This window comes from Triplophysa rosa, linkage group LG1 (genome assembly GCF_024868665.1).
Source record: "Triplophysa rosa linkage group LG1, Trosa_1v2, whole genome shotgun sequence".
Lineage (NCBI taxonomy): Eukaryota > Metazoa > Chordata > Actinopteri > Cypriniformes > Nemacheilidae > Triplophysa > Triplophysa rosa.
The window spans coordinates 18,050,595-18,077,662 of NC_079890.1; the positions used below are offsets into that span (position 1 = coordinate 18,050,595).

At 39.7% G+C, this 27,068-nt stretch overlaps 2 protein-coding genes across 2 annotated transcripts in view; one reads left to right on the forward strand and one right to left on the reverse strand.

Annotated features, from left to right (window-relative positions):
• The first annotated feature begins 3,034 nt into the window (after positions 1–3,034).
• lgr4 (leucine-rich repeat containing G protein-coupled receptor 4) overlaps positions 3,035–27,068 on the forward strand; it is a 48,065-nt gene continuing 24,031 nt past the window's right edge. Inside the window, exons 1-3 of the mRNA XM_057345647.1 lie at positions 3,035–3,377; positions 3,545–3,819; positions 18,985–19,056. Coding sequence (XP_057201630.1) covers positions 3,617–3,819; positions 18,985–19,056 — 275 coding nt within the window. The 5' untranslated portion in view covers positions 3,035–3,377; positions 3,545–3,616. The remainder of the gene's footprint in view (positions 3,378–3,544; positions 3,820–18,984; positions 19,057–27,068) is intronic.
• The window catches only part of kcna4 (potassium voltage-gated channel, shaker-related subfamily, member 4), a 119,252-nt gene continuing 97,657 nt past the window's right edge, over positions 5,474–27,068 (reverse strand). Inside the window, exon 3 of the mRNA XM_057345677.1 lies at positions 5,474–8,614. The gene's annotated coding sequence lies outside the window, so the exon portion shown is untranslated. The remainder of the gene's footprint in view (positions 8,615–27,068) is intronic.

Genomic DNA, 27,068 nt, shown 5'->3' on the forward strand with positions numbered 1-27,068 from the left:
CAGATGGAGGTAAACGATCGCATTATATTCACTATATTTCTCTCTCTCTCTCTCTCTCTCTCTCTCTCTCTCTCTCTCTCTCTCTNCTCTCTCTCTCTCTCTCTCTCTCTCTCTCTCTCTCTCTCTCTCTCTCTCTCTCTCTCTCTCTCTCTCCTTAGGTAGCGGAAAAGTTTTGTTGTTTCTCTTTTCTCTGTTTATTTTGGCTTTTATGCTATAATATTTAATATTAAAGAGAGATATATAATATTATTTGTTATTCATTTAAAAATAATAATAATAATAATTACATGTTTCAATGTTAATATTCTGTGTGCTGATTTGCAAATTAATTATGTTCTTTGTTTAATGGTTTTATCCTTGATATAACCTGCCAATATTTGTCATCCAACTGATTTAAAAGTCTATTCTATTCTATTCAATATTTATTTTATTTATTAAAAATGAATAGCGAATGCTCCCAAAGTTCCATGAAATTAAAATACTATACTGGATTTTTATTGCACCTTTTGTACCAATATGTGTGTGTCTGTATCTCCCTCTCCCTGTTTCACAGCTTTGATTACCATGTTTTGATAGTCATTGTCTATTTGAGGGGGCATCTTGATATGTGGCATTCAAATGTGCTCTCGCCCATGTCATTTCCTTGTTGAGCCATCTATCATAACAAGTTACACAAGTGCCTTTTTCACTGGTTAGTTACCACTGTTGCTAATGCAAATTGTATTTGCATGAAAACTCATTGCCTTGGGGGGCCTTCCTGTCCCTGGGAACAGAAGCTGCTGTAAATATTGCAAATAAGATTGAAGCTATCTGTCATAATGACAATATTGCTGCCTCTATGAATTGATCTTGTCTAAAGAGTGCTTCATCTATTATCCTGTGCATATTTTCATAACCCATCAATATAGTAAAGTGATGACAAGTTTTGACACTGGTGATGGAAAAGCTTGGATACTCATCAGTTTTCAAACATGCAAACTTGACAGTGGCTGCATACACAATGAGCAAATCAATTCAACAGGCCCTAAAATTATTAATATAACTCAGAACTGATAATGCAGAACATTAAAACAATTCTAACGATAAAAAGATGCACATTTAATCCCGAGAGAGCTCTAATTCACTTTAGCTGTGTTGGTCAGTAATTGTTAAGGCTAAATAGCTTACTACGTTGTGAATAGTTGGTGAATGGTTCTTGCGTCCAACAATTCCTCAACACATGTTTTCACCAAACAAGTTAGAATGCAACTCTCATGCTTCCGCCCCGTGAGCATCTGGGGATAACGAAAAAAAGCATAATAAAACATTAAAATGTAATAGAATAATAATGGTATGGGGCGTTTGCCAGATAAGATGGGTTGCAGTCTCAAAAAGATAACTGCTTATAAAAACAAAGCTTTCATAATTTTAGAGAAACCTGTGGCCTGTATCACGAAGCCGGTTTCGTTTTTTACCCAGGTAAATTCGCGTTTAGTTTGAGCATACTCCGAGTTTTCGGGCTCAAGAAGGTGGATTGATTTTGAGCGGATTTCGTCGCCATGGTAACTTAGGTTATCGCGAATAAAACTGGACCAATCAGCTCTGAGAAAAGTGACGTATATCTGACGCAATGAAGCCACTCCCCATGTATCTCTCGCTCCAAATTAAAACAAAGTTTAAAGTGATAAGTTGTTAGAGGGAAAACCATTTGCTGCTAAGTGTTTATTTGTGTTGTATATTTACATTTATTGATTATAATTTAAAACACGGTCATATAATTATTATATGAGTTGATAATTATTATTAGTTAATTAATATTAAACATAGCATTTAAATTAATATAACCATATTCGTATAAAAACAAACTTCAATATATAAAGCATTTTAAAGTAATGAAGCATAAATATTATCTTTTGATCTTATTGTAAACCTATATAAATCATTTAAATTCAGTTGATTCTATATTGATATAGTCAGTAGCTGCCTTCTCAATCTTTCACTGCAGCTGTGCTTATTCCTGCCTTGTAAATGTGTTTCAAATCATGACATTTTTTCATGATCTCTTCATCTTCAACAGAAAAGTGAATTGCGCTGATACTAGCGAGAAGTCAATCAAACTGATGATGCGTTCTTTCCACGTTCCGTGTGATTGGCTGTTTGCCGCACGTGTCACACTTTCAGGTGCCTGCGCCTCACTAAACTCTGGATCAAACCTGAGTTGACAGAGAAAGTTTATACAAAGCGTTGGGTTTGTCTGGTTTTGTCAACTCAAAACTTACTCTGCAACTCAGTGTTTGTGATACAGGCCACTGACGTCAGTGATGTAGAGTTCGAGTTAAGGGGGTAACATGGAAGAATTTACAAAGCACACTCACTTTGGCCAAAACACAAAATTCTTTCTCTGTCTCTTTTAACCCGTTGAGTTTATGAGTCAAGTGCCATGTAATCCAGTGGGTGGTGCAGCAAATGTGTGTAACTGTGAAGACATTTATGAAACCTTATTATGCTTATAAAGCTGAGTGGAACAGGAGTAATTGCAGACAGGCTTTCTCTATCACGGACAGTTTGGCATAGTTTGCGGCCATAACAGGGTAGTGTTTACTGCATTGTCTTGGTCTTAATGATGACATAAAAATCCAAATTTTGGAAGACAAAAAGCAGACAAACATCAAATGTCTATCAAAAAACATCTCGCAAGAATAGGTAGGCTGTTATACTCTTTACATTATTCTGAGACGTCTCCTATTGCACCAGTGCACCTTTCACTTTTTTAGTTACTGAACTGTGTAGATGTGTCACCTTGATGGTAGTGTCTGGGTGGTTTGGGGTTTTCGCTTTTTTGATTGTATAATTTTTGTTGTTTTTGTTTTAAAGTGGAAAATATATATATATCGTTATGCTAATACGTGAACCAGTTTTCGTGCATTGAATGAAGGACTGCTTGAGTAATGCTGCCTTCAGTTTCGTACCAGAACAATTATATAGCTGACGTCGAGAAATCATTAATATGTAGGTTGTATTAACATATTCAGCACCTCACTGGCTGTCCTGCAGAGAGAGGGAGAGAGAGAGAGTCAGAGAGTCAGAGAGGAAACGTGAGGTTCGACGGAGAGAGCTGACCGTGTTTTTCTACAGGAAACAAATCAGAAAGAGAGAGAGAGAGAGAGAGAGAGAGAGAGAGAGAGAGAGTGAAAACACTGTTGTAATCACGGTGTTTCGTCGCGGTTTTGTGTTTTCCTGGACGCAAAGGTTTAAGGAATCACGGCAGTCTGGAGCGCGTGTGTTTAGACCCAGGGATCAGCGCTAAAGCAGTTTTATTTTTGCGTTGTTGGACGCTCGAGACTCCGCGCAGAATGACCGTTGACTGGCCCGATCTGCTGATCGTTCGCGGGGATTAGGTAAGAGCACTTATTTACCAGAAAGAAAAGCAGGTATTACACGCGTAGGTTTTAGGGGACCCGCAAACAAAGGACATGTTGTAGCTTAATTTTCCAACCCGTTAACTCGCCCGCATTAGGTCGCGAATTGAAAGTCTTCAGAGAGTCTGATGTTGTACTTGTTTTAGGGTTAAAGGATCTATCACCACCACAGTGTGCTGGATAAAGAAACCACCAATCTGCCTCCGAGGGTCTTTGGGATGAAACGGATAATGGCACTGCTGGCCATTCGGATGTTTGTGCTGTGGTTGTGTATAGGGAGGAAGGCTGCCGCGGGAGAGGGTCATTCCACTGCGGCCACATGCCCTGCGCTGTGCCGCTGTGATGAGGACGGAGGAGCGGACTGCTCTGGACGGGGACTGACCGCCGTGCCCGCCGGCCTCAGCGCCTTCACCTACTACCTGTAAGTCACAACATTAACATTTAACATCACATATTGTGCAAATTGCACGTACACAGGCATGAATTGTATATGTAAAGCTAAACTGCCTTCTTACCTTTTTTCAACACAGCCATCAAAACGTTACGTGTTACTATAAATAATGGCTTTGTAGCGTATTATTAAACAAACATTTTTGTAAAGGTTAAAAATTAAACTTTTCAAATAAGGAAAATCTGTGTTCTTAAAGGTTAAGTAAGGTTTTAACCGATAGTATCAAACTCTGATAAACTGTCCAATGACACACAGCTGTATACACTAGCTTTTATTCACATAGCAGTAACTCATCATGTAAATCATTTCAAGGCTACTTTTAGGATCAAAACCAAACAGGGTTCACGTCTACAACTCTTATCCTGACAGTTGTTTTTACTTTGTTGCTCAAGGCTTTTGGATGCTTTTAAACAACAATGAAACCCATTTCACCCGTACGGGTCATATAAAGAAGGCTGCTCATCCATTATTAAATAGAGAACCTTTAAAACCTTACCAGACAGCTTTTAAGCACATGCAGTACACTAAAAAGTAGTGAAGGAGTGTTTGTGCAGGTGTTGTAAGGTGCTTTTCTGTAAATAGAACTTCTTTTAGTTCCATCTGCCTTAATAAATGTACATGTTAGTCTGCTTTTGATTTTTTTATCAGTGGGTACTGACCACTCTTAATAGCCTTGTTTTCTACACTTTTGATGTGTATCCATGCAAAATTTGAAACAGTAACATTCATCGTTATTTAGCTATTCGTAATGCTGAGTCTGACTCCCTTATTCTGTATCAATGGAGCACTTTTATTAACTCTTCCGTAAGTTGGTGTCGCATTGGTTGACTTCGGAAATATGTGCCCCTCGCATTTCCCTCCCCTGTTAATAAGAAAGACCCGCTCACGACTGTGCCCACGGTCACACATGTAAATAAAGTCCCTCACCTCATTAGACTCTACTGGCATTTATTGCGTTTTCACTTTGTTGTGATTAAGTGTGGTACTTTTGCCAAATGTTCTTTGAAGCGTGTCTGGAAGTGAGTGTTTATTCTGAAGCTCTCTCCTGGAGCCTGTACGTTTTGAAAACAGCTTGACCGGGCTCTCGAAATATCCCTGCCAAGCAGCAGCTTGTAACCCAACCCCAAGCTAAGTCCAGTCTGGAGAAGCGATAAAGCCAGAAATAAAGCCACAGAGTTAACACTAACGGTGGCAGTGGCCATCTTAGGTATCAGTGAGTGATATGGAAATAGGGACTCGGGAGGCAGCATGTTAAGGGCATCAGCAGTGATCTCGGCTGGAATGTTTGGTGTTGTTTTTGTGTCGTTGAGCTCAAATAGATGATTCTTGATGCACAAGGAGGGCACACGTTCAAAAAACACAAGAAATAATGTGGATCAATAGTATAAATATAAGCACAAGATTTTATGGCACAACATACGTAATATTGTTAGGCTATTGCAAAGGCTAAAAGGATATAAATAAGAAAGAAAGGATACAACGTATGTTAGTATTTCTTTAATTTAAAACATTTGAAATTATTTTTTGAAAGTTAGTGCACCATGGTACTGTTTTTGATTAAACACATTACTGATCGATCCACAAATGATGCTGAGCAGATGATTGGACATCTGTCAGTCTGTGAGATGATAATAATCATGGGGTTTGTCATGAGCTGAAAAATGCCACCCATTTCGCCGCATTGTTGCATCCGGCTGCATCGGCCCACTGCACGCTTTACTGCATTTCTGGTATTTATTTATGTAATTGATAATAGTAGGGTAGTTCTGTCTGCCTGTACTTTCAGTTGCCTTTAGCTGTCGCGTGTCGCCACACTGTCTCTCCCTGCAGTAAAGGACACCAGTGGAGAATTAGTAAGAAAGAGGACAATAGAGAAGTTTTAGAAATGAAAAAGTCTAGTTTATTCAGTGGAAGAAACCAAACCTTTTCTCTTACACAAACTAAAGCGCACTAGTGGAACAAGGCCAGAGTTTCTTTTACGCACTGTCATTTTTAAATCAAAAATCTCCCCCACATTTAACGTGACCACATGGAGTTATATTATTAAGATTTTAACCAAGCTAGCAACAATTTACTCAGCTAGCACATGCAATTCTTAATACAGAATGTCACGTCCAAACCACACCTACGATTAGTTTGAATCAATCATCAGCTAGCCGACTTCTCCCAGGTCAAGATTTTCATGGTTGTGCGCAAACAGGAAAAATACAATGAAAGAAAAACTTCAGTGTGATTTGTAATCATTTCTTGGCGACACAGAAGCCCAGCAAGTATAGCCTAAATGAACCTTAAAAAGGCAAAGAAAAACCAAATTTGTTAGAGGACATTAGGGAATTGAAGGGTTACTGGAATGGGAGGGAAAAGAGAGAGTGAGGGTGACACACACTGGTTGATCATTATACCCATACTGCAGATAGCAGCCCTCAGTCTTGTGGGTTTAATAAAGTTTGTTCACTTCAACGGGTAGTTGCGCAACGCTTTAGGTTAATCATACTCCGTTTAGGCGGAGTATTGGAGCAGGACGAGTGAGAGACTTAGCACCGGCTTAAGGAACAAATATACAGTGTAGTATCGCTCCACACCGGTGAAACTTTGACCTTGACTGTATTGTATGTGCGGATGTAACTATATACTTAACTCCCAACAAAAGCTTTTCATTGCTTATTACAACATGGTTTTAATCAAACAGCCTTAGGAATCTTTTTTTACGAGCTTCCCATACATTTTTTTCTGATACTGTATTGATAAGCATTGTTTACTGGCTTTTCCCTCCCACTTGTCTTGTCCTTGCTTAATGTCTTTTTTTATTTGAGATACAGTAGCACATTCCTCATAGCATGACTCCAAACCTCTATTTCTGACCCTTTGCTACTTTTCAGTCTACGCTACCCTTTTATTGTGTCCCCTCACTAGCTAAAAGAATTTCCCTTGTGTGTGCGTGTGTGTGTGTGTGTGTGTGTGCGTGCGTGTGTGTGTGTGTGTGTGTGCACGCTAGCCGAGTGCAGTGGGGATATCCCCCCTTAACCGTCTGTCCACACGCCATTAGCCCACTCTTGTCTCAGCCTCACTAAAGCCCTTCAGCATTGAGGAGCTGGAATGTGTCTTTGTATCCCATTAACAAAACAGAGACGCCATGTTCTTTTCCATCTTAAAGGCTGTGGGAAGGCTTGCGCATCTACAGGCTCAGTCAGATGGAACCAGCAGCGCCCTTTTTCCACACCTTTCCCTGACTGAATGTATAGAGCGATTAGTGATCCTTTTCAGTCTTGAAGACAATATTCTTTGTGCAGTCAGGGGGTACAAGAGACAGTGAAGTAATGCACTTTTTAATATTGTTTAATAGATGTTTAATAGATTGTTTTTTTTCTTCTGAAGAATCATCAAGTAATTTTGTCTAGAATAAATCTTTTTACTTTCGTTCATTGCTTTTTATCTTTAAACAGACCACCAGAGAGGCACACACAGTTCCTGAATCTGTCAGGTAAAATTACTAGGGTGTAAATTATGGTTTACTTAAACCTTCGACCTGAAGACATTTTGTATGCCTCACTGCTCCAATAATTTACAGCTCTAGCCGTGATGATATACGGCGAATCAGTAGAGGTTAGGATAAAGGTGGGTTTATGTACTTGAACACAGGCACCCTTCAGTCATACCTGCGCACACACAGGTCACGAGAAGAGCTCTGGAGGAAAAGGGCTCTCTGTGTTCAGCGGTCTGGCAAGCGAGGGCTCTTTCTGCCGTTAAAGGTGAAGCCTTATGTCTGTGGCTAGATTTTTTTCTAAACAACATTAAGTATGGACCTCAAGTCTCTGATATCTAAACACTAAACTCGGTAACAAAACTTTTGTGACTAGCTCTGAGCAGCTTAGGTCAGGATGAATTCACATGCTGGTTCAAGCTAGTTAAAATTGGCCATTGCTGGTTTGGTGCTGGTCAAGCTGGTAGTCAAGCGATGCCTAGTTTGTAAAACTTGCACCTTGGGTTTTTTTAGGGAAGCTGGTTTAGACACCATCATACCAGCATCCAAAACACAACCCATACTGGTGACCAGCAATGCTGGTATTTGTAGCAAGGTGCTCTTTTTCCTTCTTTTTTTTCATTTGTTGCTATTTTGGATGAGTGAACGAAGGCTCATGATGATTAGAGAGACATGTAAGAGCTTTTCTCTCACTCAGAATTGGTGGGTGTGGGACAGAGAGAGACTGTTAGGCTGCCAGAATGTCTTACACCATTGCAAGTGTTTACACATGCTGTGCTCATACTTCAAATCAGGCCTTATTGGCTATGGACCTTGTGTCATGGATTTCCTCCCACATGGATAAAAACCACCAAGTGTCCGTTGTCCTGGGAAGAACTGCGAGGAGCGGATTAGTGTTTAGCAGTTTGGCTTGCTGAGGGCTTAGACAAGTAGTCCCCAGTAGGAGTCCAACCGGAGATGAGCTGTAATCCCAGGTTTGTGTTGTGTACTGCGGTGGATAGGCTCCTTGAGACGTCTCCAGCAGCTGAAGAAGCGCGGGTGTCTTCTCTGCCCCGCTCTTCCAGTAAGGAGTGTTTACCGTGGCACCTCTCCCCATGGTGTAAGTTTGTACACGTGCTTGTGTGTGGTCCCGCACGGTGCCACTTGGCTGGCATCTCTTCTCTGCCCGTTGCGCACGACCCAGAGTCACAGGGTTTGTCATCACTCCTCAGCCGTCTCGTGAAACGCACACTTCCTGACCGCGAGATGACCCCCGGGTCCCCCGCATCTGTCCACACGCCGTCTCTGCCAACAAATTGTGCGAGCGTTTATGAGTGTGAGAGAGGCAGAAAAACAGAAAGTGTTGAATTTATTTAAACTGTGCTGATGATACATTATGTCTACAGGGTAGTAAAATAAACAGTTATTCTCAGTTCATCATTTTCTTTCTCGTTTCAGAAACCTCTGCTGTCTACTTGTCTGCATCCATGTGGCATTTTAGCCGGTCATGCTTCATTTTAATCTGCTATTTTTAAAAGTTTGCGATATTTTGTGTGTGTGTGAGTCCTGTCAGGAGTTCTGGGTTGAACAGACCGATGAGGCCGTAAAAGGTTTAAGGTACATCATTGACCACAATTTGCAGTAACAATTTTTTTAATGTGAGGGTTTTGAGGGAACAAGTTACCATTCATGGCATGTATAGTAACAGAGGCAGAGGTAAGAACAGTTCAGAAGAGAGTGTTCTATTTTTTTTTCTTCAGGATTTTTAAAATAATGTTAGGACAGACGCAGATGTAAAGTGAAATAGAGAGAGGGAATGGGATGAGGACATGCCGCAAGCAGGATTCAAACACTTGGAGCACTTACACATAAAAAACACTTTTGTGCGCCATCTCACTACTGACTTTGCCAGCGCTCTGACATATTAAGTATTGTAAGATTACAAATTTTAGTGTTCATGTAAAAAAAGACTTATAGTTTTTTATTTTTTATATATTATTTTTGGTGTATGAATTGCACTTACTGTACCTGATATTAACACCTTAATTAAGCTGAAAATGAAGTTATACAAAAAGAAAATACAGAAAATTTTATGCTGTTATAAAAGTGACAAGTATTAGTGTGACCTCCCCTTATTTGAGCATTAGAAGGAACCTAGCTGTCTTGAACCTAAATGGAGTGGAAGTTTAATCTCTAATAGGACAGTCTCCCCAAAAGAGTTGAAGATATGCTTTAATGCCAAAGGAGAAATACAGATTTTTCTTAAAGAAACCATTTTGTTCTAAATGTAGTGTTTTTAATAACATTCTTCGAGTATTTTCTGTTTGTATTTTAATAAAGAGACTGAAAACTAAATATGCATGATCATTAAAACAATACGCTGAAATAACAAAGCTGGTCTTTAAGTTTTACACAGTCCTTTATGTATATACAGTATAAAGTTATGTGTCTGACAATTATTTGCTAGATATACAGTAATTACATATAATAGCCCTATAATTGCTGTGACTGCCGATAGAGCTCCTGTGATTTGCCGACTATCAGATGTGGTTGAGAAGAAACAACAGTTATAACTATAACTATTTGTTGTTAGCTTTAGAATTGGAAGTGTTTAGACTTGGAGTAAGAGTTTATATGGCACTGCGAGACACTACTGAGGTACTGAAGAAAGAGGCCCTCATTTGAATTTATTATAGTGCTGAATTCTAGTCAGAGTCCGTCTGATTCACTATGTTTGGTCTGAACACTCCCTCCGGCTCTCTCCGTACTCCATCTCCCCAAGATCGTCTCTGTCCCTAAGAAGCAGAGGGTTCAGACGCTCACAGACACGACTATGTGATTATTTAGAAATTGTTCATGGTAAATAATGTCGTCGGGACCCACGCAGGTTGCCTTGGCAGTTAATGAGTTTGTTTAATGTGAGCTTCCTGATGGAGCTGTGAAGTAGGCCAGCTGGTGCATTAGAAACGCCTGTCTCCCATCACATCTTCTTTTTCTAATGGACACCAGACAAATGACAGGATGAGGGTCTGAGATCAGTGGAAAGGAATGAAGGGGATGGATGAAGAGAGAAAGAGAGGGAGATGCGCTGTATGATAAACAGAAGGGTAAACTGAGGGAGAAAGCTCTGAGGCGGATACACACAGTCACACACATTTACTCACTCTTTCAATCTGAATGTCTTTTAGAATCGCAGCACACACACGTGAATAAGTGCAGACAGGTTTGTACACACACTGTTACTGGAAGGTGGGAAGCGTCTCTGGTCTCACTGGAATGTGAAATGACTTCCCAGAAAACTGGCTTTTTTGGGTTCCGTTACTTGTCAAGCTTCCGTCCAGCTTTGCTCACCTCTCCAGAGAGAAAAAGACAGGGAGAGCATGCATGAATATTAGTAGATCAGAATGTTGCTTTTGATAAAATGTGTATTCTTTATGCAGTTTTTGTTTCTAACATGTCTCAAAATCAGCATATTTTGTAAATAGTTTTGACATATTTTTCCCCAGTGTTTGTGTGAACCTTTTTTAGTGTGATTTGGTACTTTGTTGATCTTGTAAATATAAGTTAACTGCTTTTTTAAAAATGCACATTCATAAATACTAAAAAAAACTTTCAGTATTGAACTTTTGCAAAGTGGATTTTTATTGTTAGATTAAGGTTTTATTGTTGAAGACATTTGGAGAATGCTCATGTTTCAAAGTTTGCTGGCTAGCTAAAATTTGACCTTGCTTATACTGTATTAAATCAATTGCTGTTTTTCAGATTATCAGCTTTATTCCTGAAGAATGTGTGTTGCTCATTATGGCAGGCAATCTTTAAAAAAGCATGTCTTCATAGAAACTGTAGATGTAGCCCGCTAACCTACCAATGAATTTGTTTATAATGCAGACTTTGTCTACAGTCTTGTAGGCATATGCAGGTTGCCATATACAATAAAAATCTCAAATAGTCAGGTCCTTTTTTATATTTAAAAAAATCGTAGTGCTTAATTTAAATATCAATTCGTTTTGGCTGTTTCTCATAAAATTCCTTGGGAGGAATAAAAATAGATGCAAATGGGATAACTGATGATGACTGATATTCTGTTGTCGGACAATTTTAAATTTAGAATTTAATTGCACAAACTGTATTGTCTCTCCTGTAAAATCTGAGCAGTTCCTCAGGTCCCAGTTTTCTTTTATATTTAGCATAACTATTGCCTATTCATTTTGACTTAAAAATTAATGCAATTGAAAATGAAGACCACACCCGAACTGCAGCAGCATACTTCACAATTTTCAAAAAACAGCTCAAAACATAACTTTTCCGCATTTATTTGACTAACCAATAACTGTCTATATCTTGTGTCTAAAAAAAATGGTTAATTCTCTCCCTTGCTTACTCCAGCTTTAATCCTCCTATGGCCTTAAACTAACGGTACTGTTTAGCGTGTTGACAAAATGTTTGCTTCTCCTACTTGTAAGTCGCTTTGGATAAAAGCGTCTGCCAAATGAATAAATGTAAATGTGAGACGCATAGAAATTAAGAGGGAGTCGAGGAATGTGGTGCACTTGAATTGTTTGCTCTTGGCACTTGTGCAGTCCAACTCCATTGGATGTTGTTTGTGTCGATTGCTGGTTTGTTCAGCCTTGTCCATATCTCATTTCAGATAGGCTATCAGCACAGCCCTAAGACACAGTGTGCTTACAACCACTGTGTTCCTGTGGAATTAAGGGCTTTATACACTTCCTTGCTTGCGTTTCCGCCGTTTCTCTCCTTGTGTAAATCCCTTACTTTCTCTCTGCCGCTCAGAATCTCAGTATCAGAATTTGTTTTTGCTAGCCATGTTTGCTCTCATGGCTGAGTGTTTGCGTTAGCGTTCACTTGAGGGAATTGGCTTCTCGCTCTGTGACTCCAGAACTGTAGCCTTCTTTGACTGGACATAAAGCTGCCTGTATGTTTAGGTGACTTGGAGAACATTTTATTATTATTCATAACACTTTTCAGAGCGTACGCATTATGCTTGCCTGCCTGTGTGTGGTCGTCCAGCCATCCGGGCAAGTCTGTTGAATTTTGTTCTCAGGTAGTTTAGTTCAAAGAGGGTTGGAACCTGTTACTCCTTCAAAAACAAAATTCTGCCTGCACTCTTTCTCGAACATTATAAGTAAAACACTTTAAGTGCTGTCTAGTCTTTCTAAACATTTCAGTACCAACTGCTGTGTTTAAATTCTTGTACATAACCCCCTTTTTGAGGGATATTCAGGCTTTTCTTTGTTAATAAAAAGGTGTCTTTCCCTACAGCACAGACCCAAACCAATGTGTTTACTTATCCTTCTGCCTTTTGTCATATTGTGGTTTAGCAGACATACATCATGCCCTCTGAATAGTGTGACAGTGCGCTGATGGACAAATATGACTCAGTCTTTTTACTTGTGTACAGAAGGAGAGGAATTTGTCAGACATGACATCATCCATCGCACTGATAGACTGCAAGTGTTTGGTGTTCACTCACTGTTTGTAACGCTAAAGGAAAAGCAAAGCAAACCGTCAGCTTTTTGCTTGTCAGAAGAGCCTAATGTGCATCAAATTCAGGGTGGAGGTCCGGCCTGAATTAACAAACCCTGAGAGCTCCACACAGGCCCTGCGTGGGATTAAAGGTGTTGCACCCAAAATAAGGGAAAGTCCCATTTAGATTCTGTATAAGATACAGGTAAAATGTAGTAAATCAACTAGTTAACTATTTTGTCTTGGTCTGCTCTTATCAGCTGGATGCTTTTTGAGTTTAGTGTGTGTGAATCAGTAGGCTACATGTATTTTTAAAGCGGAGCTATCATGCTATGTCATGCATTCTGACTTCTTTCTTTACACTGTTGAACGTGCTGGCTTCTCATGCTTAACATGGTCAACTTGTTAAAAAAACGAGTTGGACGTATGACGTAGTATTTCTGTACTTTAGACACTCCCCCAGCACTCCAACTTGTTTTGGAAAGTTTTTTCTAATTCTGGATCCCTGTGTGTCATCACAGGGATCGTATTCCTTTTATTAGCCAAAAAGCAAGGCGAAGGCGAAAGAGCCCGCCCACGAGCCAACCGACGACGAGCGAGACCCGCTTACCATCAAGGTTATCTCTGCTGTGTCAAGATGGGATGGGCTGCGCTGCAGCTCGTTACTCTTGCGATATTGAAGTTTAGGTGTGTCTGTTTGTTCACGGCATTTCAGTGATGGATGTTATATAAACGGTGGATATAACGCTGGATTTGGAGATAGTTTGACACTGATAGATGGCGCGGCCCCAGTGCTAAAAGATGCCGGACATGAACTGCACGCGATAAGTCAAACTAAGTCATACGTCTGTGTTTTGTTGACAATTTGCGTGTATGTGCATAATGTACAAAACACGAAGAGATTAATGTGATGATGTGTTGCTTGCTCGTGCTGTAGTTCCATCCCACTCTCCCCACTAGTCCCACCTCTAGCAGCTTGTGTTTTCCGGGAATAATCGTACAGCTGTATCTCTCTTTTATAAATGTGATCAAACTAAATACTCTTCGACGATACGACTTATGCAATACTACTGTATAGGCACTCAAGATTAATATGAGATTGGCAGAAACTGCGTGTGTTACCCGTACTTTAACACCGTCCCTGTTACTTTTGTCACCTTTTTGCTACCTCACACCTGTCAGTGCCTTATGAGCCTATTTTTGTGAGACCGCCAATCAAAATAAAGTTGGCACAAAAACGCCCCGCCCTTCTTGGGCTGAGAGCCAGCCTGTGAACAAGACCCACCCATACCCTAAGACACACACACGCACACACATACACCACATCTACAGGCCTTATCACGGGGCAGGCTGTGGCTGGGTTTCTTCAGGGCTTGGCAGGGCTGTGAGCGACTGGCCCGGCTATGATGTGGGGCTCTGTGGGCAACTGCGGCCACAGAAAAGCCTGCTGCGGTGCTGCCGCAGTTTGCCAATGCGCGGATGCTGAAATGTAAAAGTTGATGTTTAGTATGAGGGCAGCCCTCAGAGAGTTACTGCAAACGTTGAGCATTTCAAGAACACAAAGCCTTGTTGTGCTTTGGGATATAATTCATGTCAAGTCTATATTTTCCTTTCTATAGTTAAGCATGAGCGTAAATAGGCTCCTGTCAGTTTCTTCCTTTATTCTGTTACTGATAGGCAGAAAGTCTGCAGTGCTCTGTTGAGACATGACATTTTCTTGAGCTCTCCTAACATAAGGCTTTTCTTCTTCCTTCCGTGTATGTATTTTTCATTCGGTCATGCTCCAACTGTAGCGCTTGGGGTGGCCCTTATTTGTGTTTCTGGAGTTAGTAATTTCATGACAATGCTGCATTGTGTCTACCATGCAAACTTTAACTGTTTGAGCATGTTTCATGATTCCTTTCTCCTAATCCCTCATAGGGGCATTTTGAGCTATTTTCATGAACCTATGGTTGTGTTTTTATCAATTTACAAAGCCAAAAAATGTGTTCTGAAATGAATGGACTGTATGAAGTGTTTTGTCAGGTCATCTAAACTTGTTTTGTGTGCTAAAATGTAAATTATTTCATTTTAAAGGGACAGTTCACCCCCCAAAAAAATTCTGTCATGATTTACTCACCCTCAAACTGGTATAAATGTCTTTGTTCTGCTGAGCACAAAGAAAGATGTTTTTGAAGAATGTTAGCAGTTTTCAGTTCTGGGACACCATTCACTACCATGGTAGAAAAAATGTATGTATATGTTTTTGTTCTCTCGAACATAAAATTAGATATTTTGAAGAATTGAGGAAAGCAAACAGTTCTGGTACACCCTTGACTACCATTTTTATTTTTTCTGCTGTGGTAGTCAATGAACTGAAAATTGCTAATATTCTTCCAAATATCTTCCTTTGTGATCAGCAGAACAAAACAATTTTTTAAATATATTTTTAAATGTACATATTATTTTTTATAAAATATATAAATGTAATATAAATCTATATTATATATATCACATGTATATATTATAAATGTATATATCATTTATATAGGTTTGTAACAACCTGTATACACAATGTTACTGAAAGTGAATTCAGTCACATTTTAACTTTTTATAGTATGAGCATTTCTATATTTGTCTCGTGGTTGTTTTTATAAAAAAAGGAGAATGCTTCATCATGTGACTGAATTTTGCTGGTGGAGATGAACTTTCCATTAAATTGTTGAGATGCGTCACAACAGGCAGTTTATCTTATTTCATTACAGTTACAGTCGCCTACTCGTATGATTCCCTGCTCTCATTTTCTATGCTTTATAGGCCACCGATACTATACAGAGGTTGCGCTAGACTTTTTCATTGTCTTGTAAAAAATCTGTCATAATCTATTTTTACCCGTCACTATGGTGCAAGGTGATATTGCGTGCTAATTAGCATGTTTGTGACATCATTGCGACATACATGCGTTCTGAACTTACTGTATTTTAATACCCAATAAAGCTGAAGTCGTTTACATATTTAATATTTCTGTTGTCAGACATAAAATAATAATTTCAGACAAATGTTTATGTTCATATGTCCAGTCACTAATAATGACAGGTGTTTGTACACTCTGTTTTGTAATCATTCATTCATTCACTTACAAGTAATTTTAAGCTGCTGTTAGGTCATAAACGGAGCAGACGCAGAGAGACATTTTTCCCACTCACTAACTGAAAGTTAAGGTTTATCCAAAATGACGCTAGTCGCTATCGCTCTCTGAAGGTAAGAGGTAAAACACCTTGTGCGCGCCTGTGTGTGTATGAGAGCACGCGACGCAAGGGTCTGATTGAATGACAGATGCACGCTTTGCAGAGTCAGATCCAGAAACAACACCACAAACAACGTTTGAGATCGCTGTGTTATAAAAAGTGCAAAAAGATTTTCAGTTCGTTTTGAAACTATGGCGAAACAAATTACGGTGGTGTGCCGTCATAGTTGCCTTGTTTATACACGCCCCTGGATCCGCACCGCGAGCCTCCGCTGATCCTGAATGGACGAGGCGTTTATGAATAATGAATGGCAAACGTACGCATCCCTACTTCACAGGGCAGGGGTACTTCTGGTCGCTTGCGATCACGTTCTGATGAAAGGAAATGATTGACTGCTACCAACTCGACAAAAAGGGGAATTACAAACTGCCCGCATTGTAATCCATTGAAATGACGGAGAGCCTTCAGATGTTTCCGTCACTGGTATAAAAAATCTGTCTATGACGGAGAATGTTCGGTTAACGTGAGCTCTGATACTATACCTTTAAGATCCAGATGCACATACGGTTAATAATTATGCTTTATTCAAACATAAATGCAGTAGAACTGGTCTTGTGTGTAGTCACTCAAATGCACACGTTATCAGTCTTAGGATAGAGTTTCCTACAGCACTGGCTCCAATAGTCCTCCATCCCTGTCTTTGTCACAGCAGTGCGGCCCCTGGCCCCTAATGAGAAAACCTTCTACTCGAGGATAGAGATCACATTCACAGACCCGAACCCACACACACATGCTCTTCCTCTCTTTCATCCTGCTCCCAGTCACCTCAGCCAAAACACAGAGAGAGTTTGCAGCAAGGCGAAAGACTGCGGGGCTGGAGGAATGGGTGTGTGTGTGTGCTGAGGGACAGAACTGTCAGCAATACATAATGTATTCAGCGGACCACCGGGGACGCTAGGGGCGCTCCACAGAGAGGGGGTGCAGAGGAGAGTGATAAGGAGTGAGAGGAGAAAAGTGAGTGCACTGGTAGTAGATGGTCCATTCAAATCAGCCTGAAGGGTAAATGGATAGGTAACCTGTGGATCAAAAAAAGATAGCAGAGTGACAGAAGGTCAGAGCTGCAAGGGGGATACGGAGGCCCCTTTCAGTGGTCATATGTGAGTGATAGGGGGGTAATATGATACACAGTGTGGCCAGAGGCCCTCATACTCGTATATACGCTTTCAAGACTGAAGAGAAGCCTTGCAGTGAAATCCAAGATGTCGGCCTCGCTCCCTCTTGTTTTTCTCTTTTTTGGGGGGATGGGATAGGGATCTGCCTCATTAGCTATTGTAGTGTGTTTGTTGGGCTCTGTCAGGCCCCGTCTCCACGTCTACTGTGTGCGGCCCGGCTTTTGAAGCCACACAAATGGAGTCCTAATCAAGATCTCGGGCCCAGCTGAAAACCCTGCCTAGGCTTCAGTGCGTCTCCTTCAGAACAAAGACAGAACACACACACAATGCTGGCTGGAATACTGCTGAATAAATAAACAAGAAGACTAAAATGTATAACAAGCATAAAACGCACTTATTATGATTTGCACGCGCAGTTGCACATTTCCTCTCAGGGAGTGTGTTATGTTGTCTGTAACAGCGTTTTAAGGTCTGTTCTGACCTTTCTCGCAGACAGAGGAAAACACTTTGTGTATTGCTTGCATTTTTGTCATGCTGCTACATGCTATCTCTCTTGTCTCCTTGACAGCCTGCTCTCTCTCTCTCTCTCTCTCTCTCTCTCTCTCTCTCTCTCTCTCTCTCTCTCTCTCTCTCTCTTCTCTCTCTCTCTCTCTCTCTCTCTCTCTCTCTCTCTCTCTCTCTCTCTCTCTCTCTCTCTCTCTCTGCTTAGAGCTTAGAAGCCTTAGGGAGAGAAGGAGGTACAGAGATAGTTTTATAAGAAATGAGAGTATGTCTAGAGATATGGATTGTAGTCACATTTCACTGTAGGACAAAATGAAAGAGCAAGGTATCTTTAATGGTGTGTGTTTGGTTTGGCAACCACATTAATAAGTTACAACATTCTAAGTAAGTGTAAATGTAAATGATGTTGTGTTGTCTTTGATAAATCTTGGTAATGACAAGCAGGAGGGATTACAGAGAATTACAATTCATTTTTAGAGTGTATGGCTGCAGGTTGACGTTTTCTTTATTTTGGGCCCTCATGTTTGCTAGTACATATGCGGATCTTCAAATGATCATCTTCCAAGTAAACACTTGTTGGCCCCTGATGTCATACTAGCATGACAACACAGGTACATCGCTGTAATGCGCATCATAGCAGCACTGATTTGGCTTGATCAAATAACTTTCATTTAGTAGTGCTTTCTGTTATTGTTGCATGCTGCTGGATTTCTCTGAATGATCTGAAGTCTGGCTTTATCAGCTGTCTCAGACACACAGATCTCTGTTTGAACTTGTAGAGCAAGAGCATCAGCTATGGGAGGTGGGATGGACGTCTCATAAAACAATCATCAAATTGGATGTGTTGCCTTGTTTCAGGCTTTTGAGGTTGAACAGGCGTTACCCTATGTTTTATGTTAAAGTGGTAATTTATATCTAATTCATTTCATTTTAATTTTATAATGTTTTCTCTGGAGTTTGGTTTTGGGTTTGCAACCAAAAATAAATCTAATTAATCATAATAATTAAAATCAAGAAAATGACATTTTTCATGATATGACCATTTAGAAATATACAGTAGTACACATCTCTGATTCAAACAGAAGTATCTACACTAATTAACTTAAAGAACTTAATATGTTTGTAAATCAGACTCAATAAAAGTGAAGTCATATGTGATCTCTGCCATACAGTGGTAAAGCAGTCATTCATATGTCCGAAACTCACGTCACTGTGCATGTATAGATTTGTGTTGTGTTAGTAACCTATAGAAAACCACTAACTGTAACTATTTGTTCTTTTGTTTCCATAGAGACATCAGTATGAACAACATTACTGAGCTGCCTGCAAATGTCTTCAGAAACCTGACCTATCTGGAAGAACTGTGAGGATGATTTCTTTGTTCTCGCTTGGTCTTGGCTTCAAAGGTGCTTCAAAGGTTTCTTCGATAGAAGAACCTTTTGGTTCCATTAAGAATCTTTAACATCTGAAGAACCTTTAGAAAGGAAAATAAAAGGTTCTTTGTGGTGAAAAAAGGTTCTTCAAATTATAAAAAAGTAAGAAAGAGATGGTTCTTTAAAAAACCTTTGACTGAATGGTTCTTTGTGGAACCAAAAATGGTTCTTCTATGACCTTTTAAGTACCTTTATTTTCAAGAGCGTATCTCTTGCTGTCTGTCTCTCGCTCTTCTGAATGTCTGATTTTCTTATACAGTATATACCATTATGAATGGAATAACCCCATGAAGACTTAAAATGATCCTTTGCTCGCTTGACCAGTTTGCTTTTAGCAGTTTCGTTCTTGGTTCTTCTGCAGGCATATTTTGTAATATTTTGCTATTTTTTACATTCTTCTGAAATGTTTGTAAAACTTCTGAAGCAACTCTGAAGCAAGGACTAAATATGAATGGCATGAACTTTTATGACTATGCAAGAATTCTGTAGTCATCTCAGAGGGTGGGAGTCTATGGAGAGAACTTTCCTGTTATGTTACGTTGTATGCATTTGAATTAAAGCTTGTTCCCACTGCATTTGAGTATTTGGTAATCAAATTCTGGTATAATGAATGGTTATAAAGAAGCTGAATTATGTTTCAATTGAACTCCCTGTTTTTTTTTATCATTTGGACTTGGGAGATAATACGTTTAATCCAGTTCAGATATAAAATGTGAACAAGGAAAAAGTTTGCGAGGGAAAAAACAACCTCAAAAATAAAGCCATGCACCTGCAAATAATACAGTTTATTAATCATTAAGACAGAAAAGTGAATATTGTTAATGCATCTTCCAAATTTATAAACTAAAAATCTAAAGAAGTAAATAGAACAAATAAGTAGGAGAACCAATAAAAAATTCCCTTAAAAAGTAGAAACACCAATTTCAGAGGGAAGGAAGATATTTGGCTCCTCCACCCCTGCACCACCAGTGTGGATCAGAGGCCAGAGTCCTGCACGCGGGCGGGTACCCGTCAGGTGAACCGCTAATATTTGATGTAACCGGTGGAATAATTATTCATGTGTTATTTGCGGGTCGGGAAATAATATGCGCGGGCGCAATGCGGATCCAGTAGCCAAGACTATTTTGACTCACCTCAGCTGATACGAAGCTGCTTTTACACGGTCCTGTGCTCATTTGTGTTCAAGCTCTGTCTGAAGAACTGGTTTCTAATTGCAGAGCACTTTGCAGCATTGAGCATTGTAGCCAATTGCGTGCAACAGATGGACATCTCTAGTGAGGACTCGATAGTCCTATCACAATTTAAATAAACGTTTTAGTTCATCATGCTCCTCGTCCCTTTTCCGCATGAAGGATAATTTAGCCTTGGCAGCTTAGCCTTTAGCGGCTTTGGTATAATTTTACAGAAAAAGGTAAGAGAAACTATTATTAATATCACATGAACAATATAGGCAATTTTTAACAAATTTTGCATAAATCAAAACACATTTCATAAATCACTATTCAATTATAGAATAGGCCTACTATTAGCTAACAATATTTTAGTGGATTCACACTTGGTTGTCTCTCCCGAAACTTTAAAAATGCATTAACTAGGAATTCCTAATATGTTGTTGCTTGAGAAAATAAATGGTTTTGGCTACATCATGTAGATGTAACGCGGGTGCGGTTCGGGTCACGGCATTTTTGTCAAACGGGTAGGGTCGGGTACAGAATTAAATTAGTGTTGCTGTCGGATGTTGGGTCGGGTGTTCTTTTAATTACTGCGGGGCGGGTTTCTCAAACTGGACCCGTGCAGGACTCTGATCGTAGCATCCCAAGAAACCACAGGTGTCAACTTTTAGGATTACTATACACTATAAGGATGTTAGATATAACTTTAAAGGCTAGTTGGTAACAGTAACTAAACAAATACAAACAACCTGCGTTTTTGCATAACTGAGAGAAGTAAGGGTGATGGGTTTATAATTAAGGCCTATACAGTGAGTACAAAACATGTTTTTTAGTCTTTTGGTTAAACGGTGTGGCTGCTTTAAAATGTTTGGGTAAATTCTGATCCCTTCATCGGGTGTGTCTGATCTTTCCCCGTGTGATTGTCTTTTCTTCACTGCTTCACTTGTCCCGCGTCTACCCATCTGCGGGAAGGGCAGATAACATCTGTCTAAGTGATATCAGGTACCAGCGTTTACAGACTGATGAAATGACGGACTTCCAAAGCCGGCTCCCCTTGTTGTTCACCCTTTCCTGCTCTTTTCCTTTTTTATTTGTTTGATTGGAGCGTGTTTTTTTACTCTCGTCTGTCTTTCATCCACTCCAATCTGCTCAGCTCTCATTCCCAAACAGTCCTCCAGTGCTTTGTCAAAGACCAATTTGCTTTTCAACGCATTGTGAGAAGGAATGCATGGCAGGAAGGAGGAAGGCAAAACAATGGTTTCCGTGACAACTGGAGTTTTCAGGAGCGTGTTCTATCTGGGAATGGGGGGAGGGGGGTCTCCGGGACCTGTACAGGACTGTATTGTGCCAGATGCTCTTTGTCAGGTTGCTCATGGTTCAGTGGACACAATGGGTGTGGTCAATCAGAGGGTCGGGAGTTCAGTCTTCACATTCACACACATTCTGAACTGTTGCAATCACTCAGCAAAATAAATTAAATCAGCTAAGTCCATATCTAAGTGTGAAGGAGAAAGGAAAAAATATTGGGAAATATAGTATTCTCAAAACAACAGGTTCAATAAAACCTGTTATAGTTAGAGCCGGAACCCTGTCAAGGAAAGTCATTTATAATGTCATTAATTTTCTAGAATTCTATTTAAAGCTGCAATCTGCAAGTCTCTGTTGTTAAAACCGAATGAAATCAGTTTGAGCAAGAACATAAAAATCTATGTTGAAAATTGTCTCCTTACCTACCCTGATTCGCAACAGTAAACTTCTAATAATGATTTATATTTTAAGCTGCTGGGTACGATTTCAAGGAAAATGTCACTTTGACATAATTTTATTGCAACTCGATTGCATAAAGTATCCTGCAAATTTATTTTTCACAGATGGTTGTAGGGAGGCAAAAGTCACAGATTGCAGCTAAAAAATAAATGAATTTAAAAAATCATTTATTAACCCTCATGTCTTTTTTCTTCTATTGAATACATAAATGCGTCATTTTTGCACAAACTGTTCTTTTAGGTAATAGGTCCATTATGCTTTGCTCAGGTAGCTGTATTTTATTAAAAATAGATTTGAACTGCTTCATTAATCCCATTGGCCTTAATATTGGCACAAAGTATTCTTAAATCATACTAAGCATGTAAGTTTGATTTATAAACATAAGCCGTTGACTTTTCATTCATTCGAATGAAATTTTGTATAATGTACATACATTTTCATTTACATTTAGTCATTTAGCAGACGCTTTTATCCTAAGCGACGTACAAAGTAGGGGAAAACAATAGAAGCAATTTGTGCAACAAAAGAACAACAATGCATAGGTGCAGTAAAAACTGGTCTCAGTCAGCCTATCACAGTTTACGAAGCTAAGATTTTTTATTTTTTTGGGGGGGATAGGAAAGTAGAAGACTGTACTAATAGGTCAGATGTTGACGGAAGAGATGTGTTTTTAGCCGATTCTTAAAGACAGCAACAGAATCCGTTGATCTTGTGGCAAGAGGGAGATCGTTCCAGAGTCGTGGAACACATCCGGAGAAAGTGCGTGAGAGTGATTTTTTTCCCTTTGTCGGACGGCACCACAAGACGTTGTTCGATTGCAGAGCGCAGGGATCGGGCAGGTACATAAGTCTGAATTAGCGAGTGAAGCTATGGGGGTGCCGAACCATTGGTGGTTTTGTAGGCCAAGAGCAGAGATTTGAATTGGATGCGAGCGACTATAGGGAGCCAGTGCAACCTAACAAAGAGAGAAGTGACGTGCGCTCTCTTTGGCTCGTTGAAGACCACTCTTGCCACTGCATTCTGGATCATCTGAAGAGGTCTGGTTGTACAAGCTGGAAGACCAGCCAGTAGAGCATTGCAATAGTCGAGTCTGGACAGGACGAGAGCCTGGACAAGAACTTGCGTAGCATGCAGTAGCATTTAGCATTTAGAGTAGCATTTAGAGTTATGTTCCATGTAGTTATTCACATGTGTGTGGGTGCTGTTTATGGTGAGCCAAGGGGACATTCTCTGCCTCAGAGTCATACAGTCCACTATCATAACCACACACACTCTTACCTCCCTCTTCAAACATATCCCCCCCAGCGACAGATATAGAGCTGTCAAATATTAATCCTCTCTAGAAGTGTGTTTCAGGCTTTATAGTACAGGCTTTATAAGTGTGTGTGTGTTTGCAGGAGAATGTAAAGGTGGACTTTTTCCTAATTAAAACTAAATATTTTTTTCAGCTCTGGCTGAATTCCCTGGAATGGCTCTGCGTGGGGGAACAAAAAAGTGAAACTGCAATTATTTTAAAAACACATTCGCTCAATGCAGTTATGACCTAAAAATAAGCGCTTTCCAAACAGCTCTATAAAAATACACCATTACGGCTCACAGACTGAAAAAAGAGAACTCTGTCCTGCAAATGTTGGCTGAACCCTACAGAAGGTCACGTGACTGTGTCCGTGCTCACTGAAGCGGTTACTAAAGCAACACGCTGACCACAGAATGAGACTTCGATTAGTTCTAGACAAATAAAGATCAGGGGTGACATCTTCCCGCTCAACAGATCAGAGTGCTGAGAGTGTGCATGTGTGTGTTTAAGAATCCACCCATGGAAGCCTGGCCATATCTGGTGGCTTTGAGACGTGGCCAAACCAGAGCGATGGAGAGAGAAGGATACGGAGGAAGGGAACTTCTCTTCCCCGCAGGCCAGCCCGACCGCTGTGGTGTGCCACAACAAATGTGTTGATGTAAACAAGCGTGCAGTTGGACTGCAGTTGTTTGTGTGTTTTAGGATTAGTGTCGTGGTTAGAGAGGGACAGTGTGTCTTGTTATCGTGGTGTGTGGCAATGTTATAGCACTTAAAAGCTGAACCCTTATGATCTTCTGGAGTGATAAGCCGCCCTGTCATCTCCTCAGCATTCTGATTTTTGTTATATTTTCAAGTGGTGCATGTTCCCCCTCATGTTTCCTCATTCAGCTTTATGGTCTCTAAGGCATGCAGGCGAATCATTGTGGCACAAACATGTGACGTAAGATAATTACCCATAGACTATCACATATATTTTGTGCTTTGTAGTATTTAAAGGGACAGTTCACCCAAAAATGAAAATTCTGTCTTCATTTACTCACCCTCAAGCTGTTCAAAATCTGTATAAATGTCTTTGTTCTGATGAACGCAGAGAAAGATATAGTAGGAAAAATGACAATGGTAGTCAAAAATGCCCAAGAATTGTTTGCTTTCCTAAATTATTCAAAATATCTTCTTATGTGTTCAACAGAACAAAGACATCTTTCCTACTAGGGTAGTCAATGGGGTCCAAGAACTGTTTGGTTATAAGAATTCTTCCAAATTTATACAGATTTGGAAGAACTTGAGGGTGACTAAATGAAGACAGAATTTCATTTTTGGGTTAACTGTTCCTTTAAGGGTGTGTTAGAGAGAGAGTGAGAAGGTGAAATTGGAGTTCCACTAAAACCCAGATTTAGCAACTGAAGAACTATGGATTAAGAATCAACTTTAAACATTTTAAATGTCTAAAGTTAATTTACCACAAGAGAACATTAATTCAATAAAAAAAAGGCTCAAAAATCGAGCAAAGTCATTCCTCCAAAGTAAAAGTAATGTTCTTAGACTTAAATTGTTTTGTCTTTACAAAGTGTGAGAAAAAAATAATTCATTTGGCATTAAATTGATACTTTTAAACTATTACAACTGCATTTTATAAGTGTTCATTAGAGACAACATTAATTAAATGGTTTACCAGGTCAGATTATACATAGCTAAAATGAAAGGCCAAATTACTTAAACCTTTCAGAGGATTTCAGATTTTACAAGTGCAGGGCCAAATGCCAGACACGTTCTGCAGTGACTTCTGGAAAGGGGTGAAGATACCATGCTGACTTGTGGTTAAGGTAATTGCATCCTTTAGTATGCTGGAAATTGACTGTAGTCTTGTCTAAGACTTTTAAAGAAAGACCAAGACATTGAGCAATGAAATCCAGACCCGCACAATTATGAGGATCTGTGAGATTGTTATAAAACATGCTTTTAACTTTAAAAATAAGTCCGGCCCCCATCCCATTGTCAACCTCTGTTCATATTCATCTGTGTTACCTCTGCATTTAAACATACATTGTCTCACACAAGACATGTATAATATAAGCTAGTTATGTGCAGCTGAATGAGAGCGCTAAGTGTCTATGGATTACACAGACTTAATTGTGCTTTGGTTTTGATGCATGATAGCTTCTTTTTATACCTCTTCTCTCTTCTGCTCGTGCAAAGCTCGTGGATATATGCCATGCGATGGGAGGAGAGAGAGAGGTGTCATATTCTGCAGTAAAGTGCAGTAAATGGTATATGGTAAATGGTAAAACTATATGTGCTATAAACCAGTGTGTAATAAAATAAGTAAATAAAAACTAGCTTGCAACATCAACCAGCACAATGAAGTATATTGTTGTACTGTTAACATAACATAACTGGACGTGGGCTTTCGAGAGATAACAATCAGGTATCGGCCTCCTCTGCATATCAATAAAGGGAGTACTAAAGTTCAAAACTAGCCACGCCCACATGATTCTATAGACAGGTGCCGCTACAGAGGTCATGGACATTTTTACAATTTCTAAATGTTATTTGCATAAAATAGATCTGATTAATTCATGCATCTAAGTGCCACCAAGAGACAGTTAATTCAGCCTCAAGCTGGAAACGTCTCTACAGGAGGATCTAAGATAAATGCGTGCAGTCCAGGAGAGGTAACTGTAGGCTTTCTCTTACCCTCCGGCACTGCAGCCTGCAGCTGCTCCTGGCAGACATGAGCAGGAGATGATAAGAGAGTTGGAAGAGTGGGAAAGAGTTCTCAGACTCCAGTTTCAGTGGGTGATAAATCTGGTGCTAATCTCTCAGGCCTGATTTGGTGAAGTTATGTGGACCCTCTGCCTGTCTTACCCCACACACCTTCACAGACAAGCCCTCATTGCTCATCAGTCTCAGCACTTTGAATTACATGTAAGCGTACAATTTACACCCAACCTTGATCGGGAACCCCATGAAGCAGAGGGGCCTTGTTTGTGATAAAGTATTTTGTGTCAAAGACGTGCTGACATTAGGCCACTTATCGTGTGCTTCTTACCAAATTAATTAACATGAAATTAAAGGTAAATTTCTATCTATACATGGAACTCGCCATGTTGTTCTAGCTCTAAAAGAACAAACTTTAATTGAAATTATTTGAAAAGCCTATGAGAGGAGAGCTTGCTTCTAAGTGATATATTGTATCAGAACAATGTGGGAAAACGGTTGTCAGGAATTGTTTGTCGAATATGCAGTTTAGCCATTATCGTCTACAATTTTTTTGCTGCGGAATACTGGTATTAACCAAATAAATCAGGAATTTCTTGATTTCCGTAATAAACTCTTCCTTATCCTTATCACTCTGTAAATAACTGTTATAGGTGTTGTCAAGCCTTAAACATATCTGCTCATCGACTTGAAGCCAACACATTCTGACACTTTTGGAGTATTTGTGCCAGCCAATGAGTGAGCCTTTAGAGAAGAAGTTATCATCTCAGCAGAGGCCAACACATATCATACACACTACTGTCAGCACGGAGCAGCTACTGTACATATTGTACTGTTAGACCAAGGCACAATTTAAACATAAAAACTACATTTTTAAAATATACAGTTTAACAACTGCAGCTCAATTAGTAACTAGAGCATTGCAAATGTTGTGGGTTTGATTCACAGGAAACACATGGACTGATAAAAGATGTATCACCGTAAGTCA